The sequence below is a fragment of the Odocoileus virginianus genome, chromosome 3 (genome assembly GCF_023699985.2).
Source record: "Odocoileus virginianus isolate 20LAN1187 ecotype Illinois chromosome 3, Ovbor_1.2, whole genome shotgun sequence".
NCBI classification, from domain to species: Eukaryota; Metazoa; Chordata; class Mammalia; order Artiodactyla; family Cervidae; genus Odocoileus; species Odocoileus virginianus.
The window spans coordinates 7467973-7495819 of NC_069676.1; the positions used below are offsets into that span (position 1 = coordinate 7467973).

The window sequence follows — 27847 nt, forward strand, 5'->3', positions numbered from 1 at the left end:
AAAAATAAGTTAAAAATGATTTTTATTGGAGTATAGTTGATTTACAATGTTTTAGTTTCAGGTGTACGGTAAAGTGAATCAGTTAAGCATTATATACATATATCTCCACTCCTTTTTAGATTCTTTTCTCATATACACCATTACAGAGTATTGAATAGAGTTCTCTGTGCCATACACTAGGTCCTTATTGTCTATCTATTTTATATAGAGTGGTGTTCCAATCCCAAGCCCAGTCTCCCAATTTATCCCTCCCGCCTTTATCCCCTGGTAACCATAAGTTTATTTCCTGCATCTGTAACTCTATTTCTACTTTGTATTTCAGTTTATTTGTACCCTTTTTTTTTAGATTCCACATATAAGTGGTATCACATGGTATTTGTCTTCTTGTATCTGATTTACTTCCTTCTGTACGACAATCTCCAAGTCCATCTATGTTGCTGCAAAGGCATTATTTCATTCTTTTTTATGGCCGAGCAATACTCCATTGTATATTTGTGCCACATCTTCTCAATCCATTCCTCTGCTGAGGGATGTTTAGGTTGCTTCCATATCCTGGCTATTGTAGATAGTGTTGCATGTATCATTTTGAAGTTTTTTTTTCTGGATGTAAAGCTCAGGAGTGGGATTTCAGGGTCATATGGGAATTCTGGTTTTACTTTTCATACTATTTTCCATAGTGGCTATGCATGGTGCATACTATTCTTCATAATGGCTGTACCAGTTTACACTCCCACCAAGAGTGTAGGAGGGCTCCTTTTTGGAACCACCCTCTCCCGAATGTATTATTTGTAGACTTTTTGATGTTGGCCATTCTGACCTGTGTGAAGTGATACCTCACAGTAGTTTTGATTTGACTTCACCATAATTTATGTAACCAATTTGCTATTGATGGATGTTTCCAGTCTTTGCTAAAAATGGTTACTTTGTACATGTATCATTTCACAACTGTGAGTGTGCCTGAGCATGAACTCCAAAAGTGGGGTTGATGGGCCAAAGGTTGCCTTCTGATAAATATTACCAAGTTTTTTCTCCACAGGAATTGTATTAATTTACAGTCCCCTTAGAGACACGTGAATGCCTGTCTTCTCACACGTTCTTCACCAACAGTGTGTGTTGCCATCTTTTGAGGATTGTTCCTGTCACTCTGATATGTAAAAAAAAAAAACTAGTATGTTAGTGTGATTAAAAATAATTAACAGACTTTATTATTTATTACAGTTTTAGATTTTCAGAATAATTGAGCAGATAGTATAGTGAGTCCACATACTCACGCCTGCTTATAGTTTCCCTTATCAGTAATGCTTTGCATTCATGGATGCATTTGTTACAGTTAATGAACCAGTATGGATACATTCCTCAGTATGAATATTTTAATTTAAAATTTCCTTTTATTTTTGTTTGTTTTTTCATTTATTTTTTATTGTAGTATAATTGCCTTACAATATTGTGTTATTAATAGTTTCTGTTGTACAACAACATGAATCAGCTATAAGTATAAATATATCCCCTTCCTCTTGAACCTCCCACCCACTGCCCCACCCTTCTAGGTCATCACAGAGCACTGAAGCTTCCCACTAGCTATTTATTTTACACACGGTAGTGTATATATGTCAATGTTACTCTCCAAGTTGGTCCCACCCTCCCCATTCCCACTGTGTCCCCCTGTTTGCTCTCTACTTCTGCATCCCTATTTCTGCTCTGCAAATAGGTTCATCTGTACCATTTTTCTAGATTCCGTATATATGTTAATATATAGTATTTGTTTTTCTCTTTCTGACTTACTTCACTCTGTATGACAGACTTTAGGTCCACCCACATCACTACAAATGATCCAGTTTCACTTCTTTTTCATGGCTGAGTAATATTCCATTGTGCGTATATACCACATCTTCTTTATTCACTCATTAGTCTATGGACATGTCTCAGTATGAATTTTAATTTGCATTTCTATATGAATCAGATGGAAAATCTTTTTAATATATGAATAGAATCTGTATTTTCTGTGAACTCTCTCTTCAGATCCTTTGCCTATACCTATTTTCCTCTTCATTTATTGAATTTTTTTCTTTTTTCTTTATTTTAAGTCCACGTCATGTGGCAAGCAGGATCCTAATTCCCTGACCAGGGATTGAGCCTGTGCCCCCTGCACTGGGAGGACTGCCAAGGAAGTCTGATGTTCGATTTTTCTTATCAATTTCTAGGAGGGGAATTAACCATTTGTCTATGATATAATTGGCAAATCTCTAATCTCTTAAAACCTTCTTCCCAGGGTTTCCTCCTTTTTATCTTCCTTCTTTCTGTATTTTCACTCATTTTGTCAGTTGTTTCTCTTTCTGGTTGAGGAAGGTCAATGAGGTTGAGGGAAGGAAGCTGTCTACACATGCCTGCTCTCAGGCTGAATCATTGGGAAAACAATTAAACCTTTACACTGCTAAGAGAAGCTGTCCCTTGTCTTACTGTGTGTGAAGTCTCCCTTTTCTCAGCTTTGACTTGCACTAAAAAATGATTCTTTAGTGAAGCATACTTAGAGAAGCCTATTTAGGTATGAAAGGTAGCAAGGACATAGAGGCATATTAAGGAGAGAGATGCCTAGATAATTTTGTTACAAAGTAATGAAAGTTTTTTTTCTTGGCTACTCTATGGGATCTTAGTTTTTTGACCAGGGGTGGAACTGGCACTCTTTGCATTGGAAGTGCAGAGTCTTAACTACTGGATAACCAGGGAAGTCCCTATGGAAGTTTTAACAGAGGTGGCATAATGCAGTGGAAAAAGCTTTGGATTGGAGGCAGGATTCACTACTTACTATGCTACCCAGAGCAAGTCACTTTTCCCCTTCCTCTTCGATAACATAAGAAGATTCAAATGTCTACCCTAGAGGGTCAGGTGGGTGCCTGATGGGTATGTCTGTTTTGCAGCCCTGTTTCTTGATGTCTGATAAGAGCACCACACTTTCCTAAGAGGAGATATGAGATCTAGGTGTGGCTAATCCCTACATCTCAGCTGGAGGCAGGGAGTGTACATGCATCAGATCTGGCCAATAAGAATGCCTTATCTCTTAGTGATGGTAGCACCTGACCACCACTTGACCAATCATATACCTCCCTGGACTTTGTTTTTGGAACAGGGTGGCTAGGCTAAGGTAGTAATGTGGTCTGGAGGTGCTGGGATTAAGAAAAGACTCTGATGATGTGGTGAAATTCAACACGTTCCTACTTTTAGAACAAGTGCCTTGATACTTGCAAATGTATGCAGGAGGGACCAAACCCTTCAAGGACCCAGCGACACTGTTAAATGATAACAGTGAAACCTGGGATCACATACTCATGTCATGTCCTGAGCTTTGATGAGGATGTAGCTTGGGGTGTGTGTGCTCTTTGTGGTCAATTGAGTTTCACCGCAGTGGGTTGAGGTGATGCCCAACCACCCAAACCAGGACCAGTTCCTGCTTGTTGGGGAATGGTACTCATCATTCTGGCAGAGTCACTAATAAGAATCAACTTGAGAAATGCTTCCCAGATGGAAAGATGAAGATGGCATGTTGACAGAAGAGCATCTCCTCAAGGTCTTATGGCTTAATTTTCATCATCAACAGCAGGCATGGTGTCTGGAGAAGAGGATGGAGGTGAACACTGTGAGGGGAGAAGGAAAAAGGGATCAAGCAGGAGGAGAGGCCTTGAGTCTTGGTACCACCACTTACTCACATGTGATTTGGGAAAGTTCATCCTCTTTGATATGAAGAAGTGCCATCAATTGAGAGGTCATGGTGTGCTAGGCATGCTTCATACTTCACCTGTAAAGTTTATGATTGTTCTTCAAAGTAGCAATTTTTAACCCCCATTTTGCAAACAGAGAAATGTGAGCCAGGTGAGATAAAGTGATTTGTCCAAGGGTGCGTGGCTGGGAGTTGGAGGAGTCAGGTATGAAATCCAGAGTCAGTCTGATTCTGAAGTCTTTGTTCTTTCCATCGAATCTTGTCATTTAACCTCAGTTTCCTCATTTGTAAAGTCATAATAATGTCTACCTTATAGGACTGTTGCAATGATCAAGTGAGATAAGGAAATTATAAAGGAAAAAATGCTGTAAGAAATGTGTATTGTGGTCATTATATATAGCTTGCAGTGTATATTATATTGTGGGGTTATATAATGCTTGTCACTATATTTAGGAGTGGAATGATTAGGTTTAAACTTGTTTACTCAATTACAAACCGATGGTTTTATTTATTTTATTTTACAGTATGATTTTGCTTTTTTAGAAAATTATACATATATATGTATAGAGAGGACTTGCAATGTAGGAGACCTGGGTTTGATCCCTGGGTTGGGAAGATCCCTTGGAGGAGGGTAAGGCAACCCACTCCAGTATTCTTGCCTGGAGAATCCCCATGGACAGAGGAGCCAGGCAGGCTACAGACCGTGGGGTCACAAAGAGTTGGACACTACTGAGCGACTGAGTATAGCACAGCACATGTGTAGAATGGTGGTTCTTTTTCTGAGAGGTTTTTTATTTTAATTTGTGTATTATTTTTGGCTTTGATGGGTCTTTGCTGCTGCAAGCAGGCCTTCTCTAGTTTCTGCAAGGGTCTACTTTTTAGGTGCGGTGTGAGGGCTTCTCATTGCAGTGACTCCTCTTGTTACGGAGCACAGGCTGTAGGACACACAGGCCTCCCTCAGTAGATGCAGCCATATGAGCTCAGTAGTTGCGGCTCGTGGGCTCTAGAACTCAGCCTCAGTACCTGCTCCGGGGCAAGTGGAATCTTTCCGGACCAGGGATCGAAACCATGTCCCCTGCATTGGCACGTGGATTCTTAACCAGTGGACCACCAGGGAAGTCCAAGAATGGTGCTTCTTAATTAGAGATGATTTTACCCCCAAGAGACACTTGACAAGGTCTGGAGACATTTTTGATTGTCATTACTAGGAGGTGCTGTTGGCATCTGATGGGTGAAGGCCAGGGCTGCTGCCCAACATCCCACAGTGCACAGGCAAACCCCATCACAACAAATAATTATCCAGCCTCAAGTGTCAACAGTGCTGAGATGGAGAAACCCAGGTAGACGGTAAGGAATAGGAGGACATACAGGAAAAATCTCCCTCCGTTTATCTCTGGCATCTGGGAATGTAGGGTAATTTTGATTACTAAGTTTCACAGTAATCTATTTTTTCCCTAAAATTTAAAAATCAGTAAACTTGTATTTATTGAATATCAGCTAATATATGCATAAGAGCTCTTTATGGAGGAAAGCATAATTTTGCTCGTGCAGGATATGATGTGTGAGGTGGAGGACTATGAGTTTTGCAAAAGAAAATGTGGGGTTTAGTTGTTCAGCAAACTAACAGATTCTATTTTAGGAGTAGGATAGGGTTGGAATTTATACCAAGAGCACTGAAAAGAGAGAAGTAATACTGATAAACTTTTGATATCTATCATTGTTATTACTGGGTGCCAACACCTGAACCACCCAAGTTGTTCTCTCAAGAACCCCTAGGGGGTAATTTATATAACTGGAGATATGGACAAAATGTAATATAGAAGGATATTCACTGACCTGCTTTTGAAATGGTGAAAAACTGAAAACCATTTAAATTCCCATTGAAAGACTGGTTATATATATTATGAAACATCAATAAAAGGCTATTATTTGTCATAAAAAATGCTTCAAAATGATTTTTTAATATCATGGTCATAGTTTTAGAAAACATAAATTATTTCATTGCCAACAATGTATTAGTAACAATCCCAGACAAAATTTATACCTATATACATAAGCATATGGGCTTCCCAGGTGGTGCTAATGGTAAAGAACCCTCCTGCCAATGCAGAAGACATAAACGACATGGGTTCAGTCCCTGGGTTGGGAAGATCGCCTGGAGGAGGGCATGGCAACTCACTCCAGTATTTCTGCCTGCAGAATCCCATAGACAGAAGAGCCTGGCAGGCTACAGTCCATAGGGTCACAAAGAGTTGGACACGACTGAAATGACTTAGCACATATGCATATACTACAACATGTTCATGTGCATAGTTATTTTTATGTTTTAGTTCTTCAAATATTTATTTATTTATTGGTTACGCCATGCCTTCGTTGTGGCATGAGGGATGTTTAGTTGTGGAATGCAAACTCTTAGTTGCGGCATGCAGGATCTAGTTCCCTGACCAGGGTTCAAACCCAGGCCTCCTGTGTTGTGAGTGCGGAGTCTTAGTCACTGGACCACCAGGGAAGTCTCTGCACAGTTAATTTTAAATATGAATAGTAACATCATAGCATTTTATATCCCATACTTTATTATTATTGCGCCATTAGTATTTTCTACTTGTTTCTATTTGTTTTTACTTATTATCATTCCCTTGTCCTATTCTAGGGCTTCCCTGATAGCTCAGTTGGTAAAGAATCTGTCTGCAATGCAGGAGACCCAGGTTTGATTCTTGGGTCAGGAAGATCTGCTGGAGAAGGGAAGGCTACCCACTCCAGTATTCTGGCCTGGAGGATTCCATGGAATTTCCATAGTCCATGGGGTCTCATAGAGTTGGACTTGACTGAACGACTTTTCATTTTCACTTTACTTGCCCTGTTCTACTAGCTTTCCTGGTGGCTTAGACGGTAAGGAATTTGCCTGCAATGCAGGAGACCCGGGTTTGACCCCTGGGTTAGGAAGATCTCCTGGAGGAGGGAATGGCAACCCACTACAATGCTCTTGCTTAGAGAATCCCATGGACAGAGGAGCCTGGTGGGTTACAGTCCATGGGGTTGCAAAGAGTTGGACATGACTGAACAACTAACACTTGCCCTGTTCTACACCTACCCCTTTCAGGTAATTATTGTTAACAACATGGTGTGTCCTGATGTCTACTTCTCACCTGAGACTGCACTATACATCCATATATATATATATATATATATATATATATATACACATATATAAGTTGCTTTTAAAAAACACTTGGGAACTTCCCTGGTGGTCCAGGGACTGACTCTGTGCTCCCAATGCAGGGCACCCTGGGTTTAATCCTTGGTCAGGGAACTATATTCCACATGTCACAACTAAAGATCCTGTATGCTGTAACTAAGACCTGGTACAGCAAAACAACAACAACAACAACAACAAACCAAACCATCATAGTATTCTTCCAGGTGATTAGATAAATATCTCACTCATTATTTTAATAGGTGTATAACATCCCACTATATGAATGTAATCTGATTATCCACTCAATCCACCCTTGAGGACATACAGGTTATTTCTACTTTATCTTTCATTGTCACTGTAAGCAATCTTTGGCAAACATATTTCTATAAGGCGGAGTCCCAGATTTGGAATTTCAAATAGGTATGTCATATTAACTTCCCCCAAATGCAATAGTAAGTCATGTTCCCACTAATAATATGTAGGAGTGCCCTTTGCAACACATCTTTGTAAGCACTGGGTCTTATTTACAAAGAATTCACCTATCTGATGAGTGCAAGTACACATCATTATCACTTTTATTTCCATTTCCCTGACTGCTAATGAAGTTGAACCTCTTTTCATTTATTTACTTTATTTAAGATTTTCTCTTTTGCGATTGCCCAGTTCAAATATTATTTGCATGTTTGGACACATTTGTGATGTGTTTTATTTGCAGAACCTCTTTCTATGTTATAAATATTGATCTTTTAATTGTTACAAGTGTTATTTGGCTCCAGAACTGTACAAAATATTATTAATCCTGACCCATCTAAACACTTTAATTAATTGGGAATGCCTGGTGGTTCAGCCATTAGGACTCAGCACTTCTACTGCTGTGGCCTGGGTTCAATCCCTGGTCAGAGAATTAAAATCCCTCAAGCCCTGTGGTACAGGCCACAAAAAGAAAAGCTTTCTAAATTAATTAACTATTTAAAAAATTGAAGTATAGTTAATTTACAATGTTGTGATAGTTTCAAGTGTGCAGCAAAGTGACTCAGCCATCTATATCTATCTATCTATGAAGGATCGGGTCAATCATATCAAGATTTCATAGTAAGTCCTATATACTAAAGGGATGTTACAACTCTGGATTTACTCAGCTTCTGCTCAACAGTCATACCAAGAAATTCACACATTTTCCAGTCCCAGGTGAGTCTTGGAGATGCTGGGATTTATTTTTAATTTTTGGTCTTGGTGGAACTTTCTGGACTGGATTGGTTCCCACCTCTTCAGCTTCTTCTCCAAGCCAGAGCAAGAATAACTCACATTTGAAAGCTCAAAGAGGTTCAAGTTCACTTCATGATTTGCTGAAGGCCTTGTCATCCAATTATCATTCATTTCTGAATGTCTCAAGTCACTTGTCTTTGAACATGGACTTCCACACACAGTCATTTGGTGGTGTCAGTGAGAAATCCTGCTGTTGACATTGTGTCCCTGTGACACTGATGTGACCATTTCAGTCAGCCTAGATGTCCTCAAGTAGGAGGACCTGGGCTCAGTCTAATTCAGTTTCTGGGAGGACTCCAGCCCTTTGGCTTTGTCATCTAATATTAAAATCACTGCAACATGTGCAGTCACTATGGAAAATAGTATGAATATTCCTTAAAAAAACTAAAAATATATGATCCGACAATCCCACTTTGGGCATACATTTGGAAAAGATGAAAACTCCTATTTGAAAAGATATAATCACCCCAATGTTCATAGCAACATTATGTAAAATAGCCAAGAAATGGAAGAAACCTGTGTCTACTGACAGATGAATGGATAAAGAAGATGTGGTACATATATATATGATCGAATATTACTCAGCCACAAAAAAGAATGAAACAGTGTCATTTGCAGCAACATGAATGGACCTAGAGATTATTATACTACATCAGAGAAAGACACATAACATATGATCCCACTTAAAAGTGGGATCTAGAATAAGACACAAATGAACTTATATAAAGAACAGAAATAGACCCACAGAGACAGAAAACAAACTATGGTTTCCAAAGGGGAAAGCAGGGTAGGGATAAATTGAGTTTGTGATTAATAGATACAAACTACTGTATGTAAAATAGATAAACAACCAGGTTATACTGCATAGCACATGGAACTATTTTTAATAGCTTACAAACCAAAAAGAAAATATATATACATATATTAAACTGAATCACTTTGCTGTACACCAGAAACTAAAACAACTACTTCAATAAAAAAGTTTAAAAAAATCACTGCGCCATGATTTTAAAGAGTAACAATGTCTCAGTGTATTTGGCAAGAGGCCTTATTCTGGGCCCAGAGTAGCTAAACTCTTTGGAATGTCTTCTGTCTATATTATGTGAGTCCACACCAGCTAACTAACTATGGGTCAGTGACGCATGACAATGTATTAAGACTCTAGTCTCTTGGGAACATTGGTCAAAGCTGAACAAAATGGGCTACTGTAATGGAATTTTGTTTTTTTGATTTATTTTTAAGTGAAGGATAATGGCTTTACAGTATTACATTGATTTACATCATTTTATAACCAGAAAACTAATTAGAAAACTTATCACTATGTTAGCTTCCCTGGTGGCTCAGACGGTAAAGCGTCTGCCTGCAATGCAGGAGACCCAGGTTCGATCCCTAGGTCGAGAAGATCCCCTGGAGGAGGAAATGCAACCCACTCCAGTACCCTTGCCTGGAAAATCCCATGGACAGAGAAGCCTGGTGCAGGTTGCAGTCCATGGGGTCACAAAGAGTTGGACACGACTAAGTGACTTCACTTTCACTTTCAGTCACTATGTTACTCACTTTTCAAGTAATAGCAGTATGATTTCATGGCTACCTTACATGTTTACTCATTTATTCATTTTTATGGATGAGAATACCTTTGTGCTAAGTTGCTTCAGTCATGTTTGACTCTTTGTGACCAGATGTACTGTAGCCTACCTGGCTTTTCTGACCATGGGATTCTCCAGGTAAGAATACTGGAGTGGGTTGCCATTTCCTCCTTCAGGGGGTCTTCCTGACCCAGGGGTCAAATCCACATCTCTTACATCTCCTGTGTTGGCAGGTAGGTTCTTTACCACTAGTGCCACCTGGGAAGCCCCAGATGACTATAAATATTTGTCAGGAGTCTTTGAGGCTCAGCTCCCTCCCCTGATTAGAATTTATTAGGTCAAGGAAGGAGAAATAAAGCACAATAAGCTCTATGGTGATCTGATAACCAGCAAGCTTGTGAACTGCCCAAGGTGGGCCATCTCCCAGATTTGGAAAGTCAAACTCTTTCCAACAGCTAGAAGAAGGTTCCACTACACTCTGTCACTGACCTGGGGCACCTCCCTCTCCATCACTTTTGCCCCTCTTCACAGTGGCACAGAGGTTTACTGTGAGTCTGTCTCTGTCCTGGGTTCTGAAGCCTGATCGGTATTGATGCCTTTTGAAGGGAACCAGATGTGGGAAGAACTCAGGGCACAAATGAAATTGGCTTGTGTCACTTCCCAGCTCATAACACTCATCTCTCATAGCTTCCATCTCTTCTCTGAAGACAGATGGAGAGAACATGTTATCTTTTCTTCAGGGTCCTCATGAGCAAGGAATTTTTAAAATGTATTTTCTGTATTACTTCCTTATTTTATTAATTTTTTTTAAAGTCGGTCCTTGGTTATCTATTTTAAATATAGCTGTGTGTACATGTCAACGCTAAAGTCCCAATCTATCCCTCCTCCCCTTCCCCCTTGGTAACCATAAGTTCATTCTCTTAAGTCTGTGAATCTGTTTTCTCATTTGTAAATAAGTCCACTTGTATTATTTTAAAAAACTTTTTACTCATCTTTAAAAGTATTTTTTACTTATTTAAAAAAAAACCTTTTTATTCGGTATTGGGATCTAGTGACAGAGGATGAGATAGTTGGATGGCATCACTGACTCCCTGGACATGTGTTGAGCAGACTCTGGGAGATGGTGAAGGACAGGGAAGCCTGGCATGCTGCAACCCACAAGATCACAAGGAGTCAGACACGACTTAGTGACCAAAAAACAACTAGCTGCTTCACAGTGTTGTGACAGTTTCAGGTGACCAGTGAAGGGACTCTGCCATACATGTATACGTATACATTCTCCCTCAAACTCCCCTCCCATCCAGGCTGCCACACAACATTGAGCGGAGTTCCAGGTGCATATAGTAGGTCCTAGTTGGTTATCCATTTAAATATAGCAGCGTGGACATGTCTATCCCAAACTCCCTAACTATCCGTTCCCCCAGCCCCCCTTCCCCACCAACCCTAAGTTCATTTTATGAGTCTTTGAGTCTCTGTTTTGTAAGTTTATTTGTATCATTTGTTTTTGGATTCGACATATAAGGGATGTTGTATGAAATTTCTCCTTCTCTATCTGACTTATTTCATTTAGTATAATAATCTTCAAGTCCATCCATGTTACTGCTATGCTGTGCTTAGTCACTCAGTCCTGTCTGACTCTTTACAACCCCATGGACTGCAGCCTGCCAGGGTCCTCTGTCCATGGGGATTCTCCAGGCAAGGATACTGGAGTGGGTTGCCATGCCCTCTTCAGGGGATCTTCCTAACCCAGGTCTCCTGCATTGCAGGTGAATTCTTTATCGACTGAGCCACCAGGGAAGCTACGTAGTGAAAGCTACAGCTTTTCCATTAGTCATGTATGGATGTGAGAGTTGGACCATAAAGAAGGCTGAGCACTGAAGAACTGATGCTTTCAAATTGTGGCGCTGGAGAAGACTCTTGAGAATCCCTTGGACAGCAAGGAGATCAAACCAGTCAAAACTAAAGGAAATCAACCCTGAATATTCATTGGAAGGACTGATGTTGAAGCTGAAGCTCCAGTACTTTGGCCACCTGATGCAAAGAGCTGACTCACTGGAAAAGACCCTGATGATGGGAAAGATTGAAGGCAGAAGGAGAAGAGGGGATGGCAGAGAATGAGACGGTTAGATGGCATCACCGACTCAATAGACATGAATTTGAGCAAATTCTGGGGGATAGTGAAGGACAAAGAGCCTGGCATGCTGCAGTCCATGGGGTGGCAAAGAGTCAGACATGACTTAGTGACTGAACAGCAACATGTGTGTGTCTGTATATTGTGTGGGCATATGTGTGTGTATAAGCTCCACAGGGCTGCCATAGCAAAATACCACAGACTAGGAGGTTTACACAACAGAAATTAATTTACTTGAAGTTCTGGAGGCTAGAAGTTTGAGATCAAGGTGTCGAAAAGGTTGATTTCTTTCAAAGTCTCCCTCCTTGGCTTGTAGATGACTGTCTACTCTCTGTATCTGGTCCTAATCTCTTCTTATAAGGACAGTGGTGATATTGGATTAGGACACACTTCAGTGACCTGATTTTACCTTAGTAACCTCTTTAAATACCTTGTCTCTAAATAAAGTCACAGTCAGAGGTAGGTATTGGGGGTTAGGACTATGAAATGGAATATCTCCGGCCATATCAATGAACTGGGATATAACAGCCATCAGTGAATTCAGGCCTTCAAATATGAATTTCTTGGGTCAGAGGGCCCCTGAGACAGAGAACAATGCCTGTGATCCAGCAGCTGTCAGCTGAACGAGGAATGAGGTGAATGAGGAATTAAGGATGTGAAAAATCAAGAAGCGGGTTGCTGGCCCTGGATAGCTGAGATGTATATGAAAGAAATGATTTCAGTGAGCCCAGATGCTTGCATCTTCCCATACACAGCAGAGCGCTGAATTCTTTATTTTGAGATATCTCATTTTTCCTGAATTAATGATAATCTTTTGATGTTCAGATTGCCTTCCCCTTGCTGCAAACATCGATGTAAACTGTACATTCACATACATGTATGTGAATGTGTGAAAAGTGAAAGTGTTAGTTGCTCAGTCGTGTCTGACTCTGTGCAACCCCATAGACAGTAGTAGCTCCTCTGTCCTTGGAATTCTCCAGGCAAGAATACTGGCATGGGTTGCCATTTCCTCCTTCAGAGAATCTTCCTGACACTGGGATTGAACCCAGGTCTGCACCATTGCAGGCAGATTCTTTACCATCTGAGCCACCAGGGCAATCCCATGTGAATCTGTACTTATGTGTACATGTATGTGTGTGTGTGTATCAGGCGAGCATGTTTATGTGCGCAAATGAATGTGCATTTATAGGTGTGGACGTGTACTTATGTATGTATATAGTTAAGCATGTATGTGTACTTAAGGTGTGTGTGTGTGTGTATGTGTATTGTGTAGACATATGTGTTTGGGTATAATTTTATTTATTTTTGGCTGTGTTGGGTCTTTGGTGCTGCTCGAGCTTTTCTCGAGTTGAGGCTAGTGGGGATACTCTTCATTCAGGTGCACGGGCCTCTCATTGTGGTGGCTTTGATTCTGGACATGCGTAGCAGTAAGTGGCAGCTTGCAGCAAGCAGCAGTGAGGGCTAGCTGTAAGCAGGGTCTTAGTTTCCTGGACCAGGAGTCCTAACCCCTGGACCACAAGGGTGAGCAGTTAGGGGTAGAGTCCCTAGTCCTTGCCTGCCTAGTCAACAACAAATTCAGGCAAGGAGGCAGAAGGTAAAGAGTAATGTAGAAAGTTTAAGGAGAGGAAAATTACGTGCGGAAAGGCACATGGGCCAGGTAAGAGAGAGACTTGCGCCTTTGGGAAGTGCAAATCCTCTGTAAGTGGGCTGTTGTCCAGGTCTTTGTCTTCCCCCAGGCCAGTCATCTTGCTCTGTGCACTCAGGATCCTCCCCTGGGTGCACGCATACCCTTCAGCCAAGGTGGTCTCAAAGGGAAGGCTTTGGGGGAGCAAGATGCATTATGGCCGGGAATTATCCCCTGACTTTTGACACCCAAGGAGCCTTTCTGCACAGGGGGCGCGTCTCTCTTCTCCCACAAAGGGGGGATTGGCGGTCCCTTAATCCTTTCCTCAAACAGGGTTTTCCCTCTTTTTGTTCTTGCCGTGATTATTACCTTGACTATTGCCATGACTATTACCTTAAGGTCTTTACAGGAGGCAAAGACTGGTTATTTACCCTGTTTCTGTTGTTACTTCCATTTTGGAGGGCAAACAGGAGGCTGATTGTAAATGCTTTGACTGGAGCCCACCTGTCTCTTATCTCAGGGAATGCAAACATGAGGCTGGTTTTAAGTATCCAGTCTGAAGCCCATTTGTTCGAGCCCCATGAATTGCGAACAAGGCCAGCTGTAAATCACACTTGGAGCTCGTCTATTTCCTACCTCAGCCTCTCTTGTGGAGCATGGGCTCTAGGGGCAGGGCTTCAGTAGTTGTGGCCCGTAGGCTCAGCAGGCTCTCGGGCTCTGGGGCACAGGGTCAGTAGTTGGGGCACACGGACTTAGTTGCTCCTTGGCATGTGGGATTTTCCCAGGTCAGGGAAGGAACCATGTCTCCTGTATTGACAGGCAGATTCTTCACCACTGAACCACCAGGGAAGCCCTGTTGAATTATTTCTTTATGATAACTTTCTTGAAGTGGGGTTACAGGGTCAAGGAAAAGAACATTATTACAGCTCTTGACGAAGCCAGTCGTTTCCAAAGGTTATAATATAAATTTATACACCACCAATTCATAAAACTTTGTGCTAATTTTTAAGGTGTTACAGGTCCCTATGTGGTGCTGTGATAAAGAGCCCGTCTGCCAATGCAGGAGAGAGATGTAGGTTCAATCCCTGGGTCAGGAAGATTCCCCTAGAGAAGGCCATGGCAACCCACTCCAGTATTCTTGCCTGGAGAATCCCATGGACAGAGGGGCCTGGCGGGCTATAGTCCATATGGTTCCAGTCTCAGAAGTGATGGAAGCAACTTAGCATGCATGCGCAGGTACCTATGGAGCTGGTGGAATTTGCATTGTTTTTTCTGCAGAACACTCCCATGTTTGCTTGCATTGGATTTATGAGCTCCTTGGGGAATTGTTGTGGGTGAGCTCTGTTTAAATAACTTTTGGGGGTTGGAGGTTGCAGGAAGGGAGATCTTGAAATTCAGAATTGGATGCTTACCTTGGGGGACGGGGTAGATTTTGATGCTAGAAGTTTCTAAGGTTAAGCCAAAATCTGCTTCCTTAACATTTCTTCCTGGAGGTCCTTGCTTTCACCCCAAAACCACAGAGAATGTTCTCACTGCTTTAAGAGCTTAGTGTTTTCAAGGTCCCTTCCTGCTAATGTGTTAATCAGTGGTGGTTTAGTCGCTAAATTGTGTCTGACTCTTGAGACCCCATGGACTGTGTAATCTGCCAGGCTCTTCTGTCTGTGTGAATCTGTATTACATGCTTTTTTAGATTACCAGATAATATTCTGTTGTATGTTGTATGGGTAAGTGCTGTTTTTTTTTTTTTTTTTAAATAGACTCATTAGAAGAATTGAAGCATAGTTGATTTACAGTGTTGTGTTAGTTCTGGGTGTACAGCAAAGTGGTTCAGTTACACGTTGTCAACTACAAATTGGCACTTGCCACCTGTCCCTACAAGGATTAAACCATGTACTGCTGTCGCTGCTGATTTTGAACACTCTCCGAAAGGAGTTCAGGGTGGAGAGGAGAAATGAGGCACTCTGTGCTCAGGGGGAAAGAAACTGGCAGAACCGGTCTTCAGATAGTTATTTTCAGGAGGTAATTTTATGAGCCCGATTCTTGCATCTTCTCATAACTAGAAAGACACCGAAATCCCTCATGGTGATGATTGTTCCTTGTGTCTGGCAGAAAGCTTCAGGAGATTAACAGAAACCTTCTGGAAAAATATGTGCTTGATTGCACGTATTCCCCTTCATCAAAAACCATATGTATGCTGATCTCCCCTGCCTCCCCCACCTCTTTGGAGCATCTCTCAGAGCTATCTGAGGTGCTCTCTCCCAGGCTGCAGTCCTCATTTTGCCCCAAATAAAACTTAACTCACAACTTTCATGTTGTACACTTTTAAAAAGTAGACAACATGTATGTTTATATGTCTGTTCTTTTTTCAGGTGCTTTTCCATTATAGGTTATTGTAAGATATTGAGCATAGCTCCCTGGGCTGCACAGTAGGCCCTAGTTTATTTTACATATAATAGTGTGTGTATGTTAATCCAAGTCTCCTAATTTATCCCTTCCTCTCTTTTTTCTTTAGTAACCATAAGTTTGCTTTCTATGTCTGCGAGTTTATTTCCAACAGTTTATTTTTAAATAAAAAAAGAATTATGTATAACAAAAACTACTGTAATGATGTAAAGTAATTAGCCTCCAACTAATAAAAAAAAAATTAAAAAAAAAAAGAATTACTTAAAAAAAAACTTGAGTAAAATAATAGTATAGGGATTTGTAGATATATGATGAAGATAATGTGCCTAGACCATTAGATCTTTTCATGGTCCTCACTCATTGTTTCTTCAGATAGATCTCTGCTCAACTATCACCTTTGTTGTTCAGTTGCCAAATCACATCTGACTCTTGCCTCCAATTCTTTAGCCTCGTATGGTGCTCCCCCACTCCATTGCACTCAACAATACCAAAAATCATATTGTATTGTTTATCATCTCTCCACTAGAATGTGAATTCCGTGAGATCAGGGTCTTGGTCAATCACACTATTTCCAGAGCCTAGAACAGTATTTGGCATTGGGTAGGAATCTGATAAATTATTTTAATGTAATGAATGAATGAACAGTGGGAAATAAAAATGCTCAAACCTTTGTCTTAGCAATTCTTTGAGAAATGTTTATACACACGAACAAAGAGGCAAAGACCAGGATACGGCCATGATGTCAAAAGGCAGTATGTGGTGCTCAAACTGGTTGTACACTGAGGTGACTTTTGATGGTTCATACATAAGCATTTTTTTCTGTTACCACTTTTTAATGTGGTAAAATGTGCAATTTTATAAATTTTACAATTTTATACATTTTATTTTACAATTTTACCCATTAAAATTTATAAAGTTTATAAAATTTTGTACAATTTTATAAATATACAATAAAATATACAATTTTAGTCATTTTTAAGACTATAGCTCAGTAACCTTAAGTACATTCACATGGTTGTGCAATCATTACAACTATCCATCCAAAACTTTTTCATCTTACCATACTAAAACTCTGTACCCATTAAACAATAACTCTCTAGCCCTCACCCCAAACCCTGGTAACCACCATTCTTTTTTTGTCTCTATCATGCTGCCAAGTCGCTTCAGTTGTGTCTGACTCTGGGCTCTGCTGTCCCTGGGATTCTCCAGGCAAGAACACTGGAGTGGGTTGTTGTCTCTATCATAAATGAACAATAAAATTTTTAATTGTGTGTATGGAATAAAAAATTAAGATATAATTGACAAACAACATTATGTAAGTTTAAGGTGTACCATGTGTTGTTTTGAAACATTTATATATTGCAATACAATTTCCACCACAGCATTGGCTAACACTTCTATCACATCACATAATTATCATTTCTTTTTTGTGGTGAGAACGCTTAAGATTCAGTGTCTTAGCAGCTTGGAAGTTTATACGACAGCATTGTTGACCACAATCCCTATGCTGTGCATTAATAGACCTCCTTAACTTATTCATCATCTGGTTTGCAAGTTTGTATCTTTAAAACATCTCCCCAGTTCCCCTATCTCCCAGGTTTAGATAACCTTTCTACTGTTAACCACCTTTCTACTGTTTCTACAAGTTCAGCTTTTAAAGGATTCATGTACAAGTGATTTCATACAGGATTAGTCTTTGTCTGGCTTATCTCACTCAGCATCATGCTTTCAAGTTCCGTCCATATTGCTGCGATTGGCAGGATTTACTCCTTTCTCATAGTTGAATCATGTTTTATGCTTATCTCCTAATTATGGCAGGTAATACTGACTTTCCACTTATCATAGTAGGTAACTACTCCCTATAAAACATAACTTTATTATATATAATTCACACACTGTCAATTTACCCTTTGAAACTACAGAGTTAAATGGTCTTTGGTGTGCCTAAAGTTGCACAACTACATACCAAGGGAGTTTTAAAAGTCTTTATTAAGGTAGTTTTATTTCCTGCAAGGCAAACAAATTATTAAAAAAAATAACTTTGTTGTTGTTTAGTTGCTAAGTCATGTCTGACTCTTTTGTGATGCCACAGACGTAGCCCGCCAGGCTCCTCTGTCCAAGGGATTCTCCAGGCAAGAATACTGGAGTGGGTTGCCATTTCCTCCTCCAGGGGATCTTCCTGACCCTGGGATTGAACTCACATCTCCTGCATTGGCAGGCAGATACTTTACCACTGAATAACCAGGGAAGCCCAAAACAACTTTATTGAGATGTACTTCACATGCCATCCAATGCACCCATTTAAATTGTTCAATTCATTGTCTTTTGGTATATTACATTATTAGCTTTTAAAAATTGTGGTAAAATATATGTGACACAAAACTTGCCGTTTTAACCATTTTAAGGTGTGCAGTTCATAATGGGCAGCCAACTTCACTATCTATTTCCAAAGTTTTTTGTCACCCCAAACAGAAACTCTGTAATCGTTATACAGTAGCTCCCCAATCTCCTTGCCTCCAGCTTCTGGTTATCTCTAATCTACTTTGTGTCTCTGTGAGTTTGCCAGTTTGGAGTAGGCAAATCTATAAATGGACTCATATAACACTTGTCTATTTTCTTTAAACTTTTATTTATTTATTTGGCTGCACTGTGTCTTAGTTGTGGAATACAGGATCTTTAGTTGCAACATTTAACTCTTAGTTGTGGCATGTGGAAGCTAGTTTCCTGACCAGGGATTGAACCTGGGTCCCCTGCATTGGGAGCACTGGACCACCAGGGAAGTCCCAATACTTTCCCTTTTGTGTCTGGCTACTTTCATTGAATGTGACACTTTCAAATTTTATCCGTGTTGTAGACGCACTCAAGGTATTTTAACAGAGAGAATTTATTGTGGGCATTGACCAAACAGGCAGTGGGGGACTGGAAAGGCAAGAAGACATTTCTAGGGTTAAACTAGAGATAGTTCAGGTAGGGATCAGGTGACCTGCCCAGACCTGGGAAGAAAGGGAGGAGCTGAGGTTAGCAGATCCTAGAAGCACAGAGGATGGAGAAGAGTGTCCCATGGGAATCTGGTACTCATACCTCTGTGGAGGCGTTCCTGACCAGTTGAGGCTGGTGTATTTAGGGGGAGGCATGATGATGCTCGGAGAAGGCAATGGCACCCCGCTCCAGTTCTCTTGCCTGGAAAATCTCATGGACAGAGGAGCCTGGTGGGCTGCAGTCCACGGGGTCGCTAAGAATCGGACATGGCTGAGCGACTTCACTTTCACTTTTCACTTCCACACATTGGAGAAGGAAATGGCAGCCCACTCCAGTGTTCTTGCCTGGAGAATCCCAGGGACGGGGGAGCCTGGTGGGCTGCCATCTATGGGGTCGCACAGAGTCGGACACGACTGAAGTGACTTAGCAGCAGCATGATGATGCTAGTTTTACATATGGGTCAAAGCAATTGGAAGCTGGAAAGATCTGATACAGCTGGATGACAACAGGAAAATTCAAATCACAAGTTCCTCCTCCTCCTTCCTGTCTCTCTCTTGTGTCTTGTGTGGTCAGAATGTAATAGGAAGCCAGTTGGGCATAAGGAGCTCACCTTGGGTGAGTTGTGGGCATGGGTGTAGACTGTGGGCAAGGAGGTTAAATTAATTGGCCAGCATGAGGGTGACCTCATTTCCTATAATTGATCATCTGTAACAACTTCATAAACAGCTGAAATGTTTTATTCCCCAAATAACCCAACCAATTAGAATGAAAGCAGACCAATTGTATCCCAAGTTCTGAAAGCTAGACATCATATTGCTTTTCTTGTGTCTTGTGCTGAACTGGAGGCCTTTGAAATGGCTTAGGAGATCAACTCCTTATGCTTCCCTTGCTAGTGTATGTTGTTGTTTAGTAGCTAAATTGTGTCCAATTCTTTGCCACCCCATGGACTGCAGCATGCCAGGCTTCCCTGTCCTCCATTATCTCCTGCAATTTGCCAGGAGATAAAGTTCATGTCTATTGAGTCAGTGATGCTATCTAACCATCTCATCCTCTGCTAGTGTATACACTTTTTAAAATTAAAAAAAATTATTAAATAATTTTCCAGTTTATCAAGATATAATTAACATATAACATTGTGTAAGTTTAATGTATACAATGTGATGAGACATTGCATATATTGGAAAATGATTAAGTGGATAAACTTTAAAAGAAATTTATTTATTTAACTGCATCAGGTCTTACTTGTGGCATGTGGGATTTTGTCCCCTGATCAGGGATTGAACACAGGCCCCTGCATTGGAAGGTGGATTCCTTATTTTATTGTTCTCATATATTTGAAAAAAAATGTGTTTATTTTTAATTGAAGAATAATTGCTTTACAATATTAGTTTCATTTCTGCCATATATCAACATGAATTAGCTGTAGGCATACATGTGTCCCCCCATCTTGAACCTCCCTCCCACCTTGCACCCTTCCCCACTGCTCTAGGCTGTTACAGAGCCCCAGCTTGAGCTCCCCGAGTCATATAGCATATTTCCATTGACAATCTGCTTTACATATGGTAGTGTATATGCTTCCATGCTACTCACTCCATTCATCTTACCCTCTTGGGGAGGAGGATTCTTCACCACCGAACTGTCAGGGAAGTCCCTGGAAACTGTGATTGATTAGTCATGTCTGCCATGGGCACCAACATAGAGAGAGATGGCACATTTGCTAAATATCCATGATCCTATAACTAGCTGATCTCCAAGATCCCTTAGGGTTCTGGAAAGCTACAGTTCTGTGTCTGGATACTTCCTTGGGAACATTCTGGAGGTGGAACTGCCATGTAAACTATAGCCACATGGCATGGAAGTGTGGCCTGTGACTTTACCACTCCCAGCACATCTGCTTATATGAAAGGACTGAGGCTCATTACTCTCTGTGCATGACAGACATACTGGGAGGCAGTTTGCCATCAGGGAAAAGAAATCAAATACACAATGCCTATCTCATCATCCTCACTGTTTAAGTACAGAGCAAAGATTCCAACATATTCTTTTATTTTATTATTCAAAAAGACACATCTACACCCAATGTCCATTGCAGCACTATTTACAGTCAGAATATGGAAGCATCTAGATGTCCATCAACAGATGAATGGATAAAGAAGTTGTGGTACATATACGGAATATTATTCAACCATAAAAGGAATGAATATGAGTCAGTTGCAGTGAAGTGGTTGAACCTAGAGCCTGTTATAAGTGAAATACGCCAGAAAGAGAAAAACAATTATCGCCCATAATGCATATGTATGGAATCTAGAAAAATAGTACTGACGAACCTATTTGCAGGGTAGGAATGGAGACCCACAGATTCTTAAAGTTTGACAACTGTTTACTGAACATCTATTATGTTGAGCAAAGACTTGTTCCCCACCCTGGAGAAATTGTAATTTGTGTCTCATCCTGGGTGACAGAGCAGAATCAACTGGAAAGAATATTAGGAATGGCTTTCTGGAATAAGTAGGGGTGGGAGATAGTGGAAAGTGGGTGAACAAGAGTGAGAGGGCACTCACGCTTGGAGAAATGGTAAGAACAAAGGCTTAGATGCAGGGATGAATAAGACATTAGTCTTGGAGCATGGTTGGGGAAGTGGGAGATGAGTTTAGATGATCGCTGATAGGAGTGGGATTGTACGGGTGTGAGAAATCGGGGTGTGGAGTTGAGCCTTGATCTCTGTGTAATGAGGCACCATTGTGTCTTCTTGAGTGTTCTGGGGAGATCAGGAATTGTAGATGATATGGAGGTCAGAGGAGGGCTGAGATGGGAGGGCATAGAGGCAAGGAAGGAAACTGGTGCAAAGATAGAGACATGAGAGGATGGAACTAGAGAGTGACAAGGAAAGGTTCTTTTCCTTTAAAAGTCACGCTGAGCTGGGTATGGTGGCTGGTGACATATGAAGGATGCAGGAAGAGGGGTGTCATAGATGACTGCAGAGATTTGAGATTGACGGTTCCAGGGAACACTTGGTGGATGGACCAGGAAGAAATGATTCCGCTTTAGCCATGAGTTTTCAGTGATGGCAGATATGACCACAGGTTATTATGGTGGGAAAGGTCAGGGCTGTAGATAAGCAGAAAGGTGTCATAGACTTGGGAGCCTCTGATCCAGCTTTCAGCCCAGTGTCAGAATCCCATGGAGGTAAACTTTCCCAGGTGGTGCTAGTGGTAAAGAACCTGTTTGCTAATGCAGGAGATGTCAGAGACTTGGGTTAGATCCCAATGTTGGGAAGATTCCCTGGAGGAGGGCATGGCAACCCTCTTCAGTATTCTTGCCTGGAGAGTGCCATGGACAGAGGAGCCTGGTGGATTACAGTCCATGGGGGTCAAAAAGAGTCAGATCAGACTGAGCAACTACGCACACACTCACTAATGGAAGACTTAGCAGGTAGTGGAAGTGGGGCTAGCCTGGAAGCCAGACTTTGACCCTGCCACTGGCTTACTGTGTGGTATTTGAGAAGTGATTTAGCCTCTCTAGTCCTCTATAACCTTGTCTGAAAAGTAACAGGGTAACACTAGGGGTTTCTCCATAGCTCCAACATGCTGTGATTTAGAGTGGTTGGAAGTTGACTAGTGGGAAGTTGCTGTTTGACACAAGGAATTCAACCTGGTGCTCTGTGACAACCTGGATGTGGGATGGGGTGGGGTGGGAGAGAGGTTCCAGAGGGAGGGGATATATGTGTATTTGTGGCTGATTCACATTGTTATACGGCAGAAGCAGCACAACACAGTAAAACCATTATCCTCCAATTAAGAACAAAAATTTTTTTTTAAAAAGAGAGTCGAAACTCTGAGAATGGGTAAAGGGATGGATTGTCTCAGACAGATGTCAGGGTTCAGAGCAGTGGATGGGGTGGCATTAGTTAGGAGGGAGGGCTTCAGAAAAGGAAGAAGCAGCTCCACTAACCAGAGAGAACCCATGAGGTGGATGGCATCAAGGCACCAGCTTGCTAGCCAAAGAAGAGGGGTCTTGGAGAGAGAACAACTTTTGCTTTACTGAATTTCCCGTGGTTGAGAAGAAATCTCTGGGAGATGGGAATGGATGCGATTGCCAGGAGGAGGAGGTTATAACTCCACGTGAAATTCCAGAGCCAGTGAAGTTTTGATTGGGATGGGAGGTGGTGAATAGGCATGTTTTATCGGTGGAAAATCTTGAGTTTTATCCAGTTACATTTGTATGGATATGATTCGTGGCAGAAAGAAGAGGCCTTCAGTGGAGCATAAGAATAGAGTGGGATAAGTGAATGCCTTTTTAGGTGTATTAATAGAGGTAGAGAGTCCAGCCTGAGGGAGGTGATGTTAATGTTATCACCATGCCTTGTGCTCAGTTTTAGCTGGCTTGCCCTAAGAAGGATGGGGATAGATCGAAGGAGGACCTTCATGAAGGGTGTGATGAAAGAAGAGCTGGGCACCATTTAGCTTTGGGAAGAGAAGATTTTGGAGAAGTGGTGAGAGCTGACTTTAAAGCTCTGTGGGGGCAGAGAGGGCACCTGAAAGATAGCCCCACCCCACCCTTTCTACTTCTACTGCAGATAGAGTCGTTTCCGAAGAGTGCTTTGGATTTCAGGGTTCACTTTCCTTGCTTCCCCTTCTTGAATCATCTCTGCTTCTGCCATCCTCCGGGTCACCTGCAACAACAGGAATGGTCAGCTTGGGGCTGTGCTTTTGGGGGAGTCGGGTAATGAGCTTATTGGGAGAAAGTTAGGGCAGGTGGGTCTCCATGTCCTAAAATGGGAGGCCTTTATTGTCTCATCCTACACTGTAATTGGGCTTCCGGTGTCTCAGAAGGTAAAGAATCTGCCTTCAGTGCTGGAGAGCTGGGTTCCATCCCTGTGTCAGGAAGATCCCCTGGAGAAAGAAATGGCCACCCACTCCAGTATTCTTGCCTGGAGAATTCCACAGACAGAGGACCCTGGGGGGGCTACAGTCCATGAGGTCACAAGGAGCTGGGTATGATTGAGCAATTAACACTTTCACTTTCTCACCATAATCTCTGTGGAATCACTGGCTGCACATTCTCGTTATATGTTTTTTTCTAATCTGCCAAAATAACACATAACCATCAGAATGTCCAAAGACAAGTTAAACCTAAGGGGCTTGTTTACAGAAATGTATCCATATTTCATCTAAATTATCTCACAGACTGTAAGCTTTGGAACTCCCTGCTTTAGGGAAAGTCACTTCTGGGAGATGGGTGTTCTAGTTTCTGTGTTGGGACCCAGGTTGGCCTTGGAGCAGGAGGCAGGGGAGGGGGAACATGCAGAAAGGTTTGCAAGAGGCTCAGCCTGCTGTGCTTCCAGGGGGTGCAGTTGGTAAAGAACGTGCCTGCCAATGCCGGAGGCGCAAAGGATGCGGGCTTGATCCTTGGGTCAGGAATATCCCCTGGAGGAGGAAATGGCAACCCGCTCCAGTATTCTTGCCTGGGAAATCCCATGGACAGAGGAGCCTGGCGGGCTATAGTCTATGCGGTCACAAAGAGTCGGACATGCCTGAGTGACTGGGCAGGCACATATAGTCCATTCTGCATGCTCCCTAATCAAGCTGGGTGGGGCTTCCAAGGTACCTTCTCCCAACTCACCTCTGTCAGAAGCTCCAGGATGGGTCCTCTCTTATTGACGAACACATCAACCAGAGTCTGGATGAAGTAGGAGCCCTCCTGGTCGTGTCTGTAGGCAATGTACCCTGGGAATTCCAGAGAAGTGGGCTCAGGGGAGCTCATTGGGGGTGGGTGACTGTGTGTGTGGGTGTGTGTGCATGCACACGCGTGCATGTGCATGTGTGTTACAAAACGCCTTGGACAATGGTGGGTCCGGGAGGGGAGTCTCAAGGGTCAGGAGTGGCAGGCAAGGTGGAGAAGCAGGCCACCCTGGGTCAGCTGGAAGCTCATACCCTCTATGGTGGAGAAGACATGGAGGGTGTCTGTGTACGTTGGGATGGTTTCAGGAGTATTTTCTGTGATCATCACAAGGTCCCCTCCAGCGACTGGTTCACCAGGGTCCCTTTGTTCTGAAACATCAAGGAGGAAAAGGCAAAATCAGAAAGAAAGAAGGAGAAAAAATAAAGGTCATAAGACAGATGGGAAACCCAAGGCTTGGCTGGGGTTTTGGATCTGGGAGGGAGGGGCTCTGTGTCCTTAGCTCTTGGCCCCACCTCCTCGACAAGCCTGCACGATGTACACCTTAGGCTTGGCTCTCAGGGCCCGGCAGTTCTTGTTGTTCAGAGCCTGGAAGAGGTCCTCCAGCTCCACCATCCTCTCATCCTTCCCTTTGAGGCGACCTTCTAATCCGTGTGCCATGAGAACCACGAAGGCACAGCTGACAAAGTCTTCTCGGGCGTCAATGGCCTGTTGGAATTTTTCCAACTCTTCCTGGAATTGCTGGAGTGAGAGGAATGGCCGGACTCAGGGGTGACCCTGGAATCCACCTTCTCCTTCAGCCCCCACCCCTCCCCTGCTGGGCTAGAGCCGGCAGCACAATACCTGGGCGGTAGGGTCTCTCTTCATGGTGCTCTCAAACCCCAGCTGCTGGAACATGCGTTCCAGGGCATCCAGATCTGCCTCGGAACCTTCCCGGGCTTTGGTGACACACAGTGTCAGGGCCAGGCGGGCACCCGACATGTCGTATGTCTCCTGGGCCAAGAGACGCCAGAAATCATCAAATGGGTAGGGAAGGGGAGGAGAAAGCAGATGTGGTCCAAAGAAGCCTGGAGGTAGGGTTTCTGAGTGAAATACAGGATGCCAAGTTATACTCAAGGTTCAGATGAAAAAAAAAACAACCCAAGTTTCAAAGAATAAAGGGCTTCCCTTGTGGCTCAGATGGTGAATCCGCCTGCAATGTGGGAGACCCAGGTTTGATCTCAGGGTTGGGAAGATGCCTTGGAGAAGGGAATGGCGACCCACTCTAGTATTCTTGCCTGGAGAATCCCATGGACAGAGAAATCTGGTAGGCTATAGTCCATGGGGTCACAAAGAGTTGGACATGACTGAGTGACTAACACTTTGAAGAATAAGTATGTCCTCAATATTGCATGCAGTATGCTGCTGCTGCTGCTAAGTCGCTTCAGTCGTGTACGACTCCCAGTGACCCCATGGACTGCAGCCTACAAGGCTCCTCCGTCCATGGGATTTTCCAGGCAAGAGTACTGGAGTGGGTTGCCATTGCCTTCTCCATGCATGGAGTATATTTACACTGAAAGGTTATTTGTTGTTGATATGAAATTAAAATTTGACTGGGTATACTTTATTTTTATTTGCCAAATCTGGCAATTCAACCTGGCGTCCAGTGTGAACTTGAGTACGTCACTGCTCCTGTTTGAATCTGTCTCCAAATATAGGGGCTTCCCTGGTGGTTCAGATGGTAAAGAATCTGCCTGCAATGTGGGAGACTTGGGTTCAATCCCTGGGTCGGGAAAATCCCCTGGAGAAGGGGATGGCAACCCACTCCAGTATTCTTGCCTGGAGAATTCCATGGACAGAGGAACCTAGTAAGCTACAGTCCATGGGGTCGAAAATAGTCGGGCAAGGCTGAGTGATTGGCACACTTCCAAATAGAGACAATGAATATGTGTGAGGGGGGGATTTTGAGGGTCTCTTCCAGTTGTCACATTTGATAGCTTTGTCTCTCTCTCCATCATTCCCAAGAGTATTCTGAGCATTACCTTCTCACTTGCAGAGGTCTCAGACTTTCTGAAGCTAATTCTGAGATTCTATCTTGTCCTATCAGAGGAAGAAGAATATTGGGGCCAAAATGTCTTTTTTTAGAAGAAAAGCAGGGTGGGACTTCCCTGGTGGTGCAGTGGTTAAGAATCTGCTTTCCAATGCAGGAGACCCAGCTTCAATTCCTGGTTGGGGAGCTAAGATTCCACATGCCACAGGGCAATAAGAACAGTTATGTGCCACAACTAGAGAGGAGCCTCCAGCTGCAATGAGGATCCCTTGTGCCCCCATTAAGACCCAGTTCAGCCGAAAATATGCAAATAGGTATAAAAAAAGAGAAGCAGGATACTGAGTACCATAATCATAAGAATTTTATCATTGAGACAAAGGTAGCCAGGGTGCCCCCTTTTCCCAGTTGTCACAACTTCAGTTCCATTGCTGGGTCTTTTTCTCCAACTGAATGATCACAAAGCACCTGAATTCTGAATCCACGTCATGATTTTTCACCTGCTCCAGTGTATCAAACATTAAGTTCCTCTCTTCCCCTCTCCCCAGACATTCCCACCCCTCTCCCCCAGCCTGCACCCAGCCTACCTCCTCCAAAGGCTGAGGACTGCTCATCTCTTTTGATTCTGAGTCCGAATCTCACCACCCTTGGCTGATCCTAAGGGAAGAGGGACAAGAGAAGATAGGTTAAAGGTCTCCAAAGGAAGACAGAGGGGCTCAGGGGACAGACTAGGTTGTCTATTTGGGTTTTTGAGACTGAACAGGATCCCAGTGGTTGGGACTTGGTTCATGTTCAGACTTGGGGCAAGAGATGACAGTCCATGAAGTGTGTCCTGTCTAGTGTGATACTCTGGCGATTCATGTTCATTGCTTCCCAGGAGGCTCAGTGGTAAAGAACCTGCCTGTCATTGCAGCAGATGTAAGAGACACAGGTTTGATCCCTGAGTAGGGAAGATCCATCCCCTGGAGAAGGAAATGGCAGCCCACTCCAGTGTTCTTGCCTGGGAAATCCCATGGACAGAGGAGCCTGGTGGGCTACAGTCCATGGGCTTGCAGAGTTGGAATAACTGAGCAACTGAACAATAACAACAGTGTTCACTGCAGCATTATTTATAAATGCCAAGATATGGAAACAACCTACGTGCTCACGGTAGATGAATGGATGAAGAAGATACTTATATAAACGATGGAATGTTATTCGGCCATAAAAAGAATGAAATCTTGTCATTTGTGACCACATGGATGA

General features: G+C 42.6%; 2 protein-coding genes across 2 annotated transcripts in view; one reads left to right on the forward strand and one right to left on the reverse strand.

Annotated features, from left to right (window-relative positions):
- The window catches only part of SLC1A6 (solute carrier family 1 member 6), a 161603-nt gene that overhangs the window by 44890 nt on the left and 88866 nt on the right, over window positions 1-27847 (forward strand). The gene's annotated exons all lie outside the window — the stretch shown is intronic.
- CASP14 (caspase 14) lies at window positions 21804-27216 on the reverse strand. Its single transcript, XM_020902045.2, has 6 exons — window positions 27190-27216; window positions 25420-25569; window positions 25092-25317; window positions 24831-24947; window positions 24520-24623; window positions 21804-23569 (listed from the first exon to the last, which is right to left on the reverse strand). Exons 1-6 carry the CDS (start codon window positions 27214-27216, stop codon window positions 23465-23467), a joined length of 729 nt encoding a protein of 242 aa, XP_020757704.1. The 3' UTR covers window positions 21804-23464.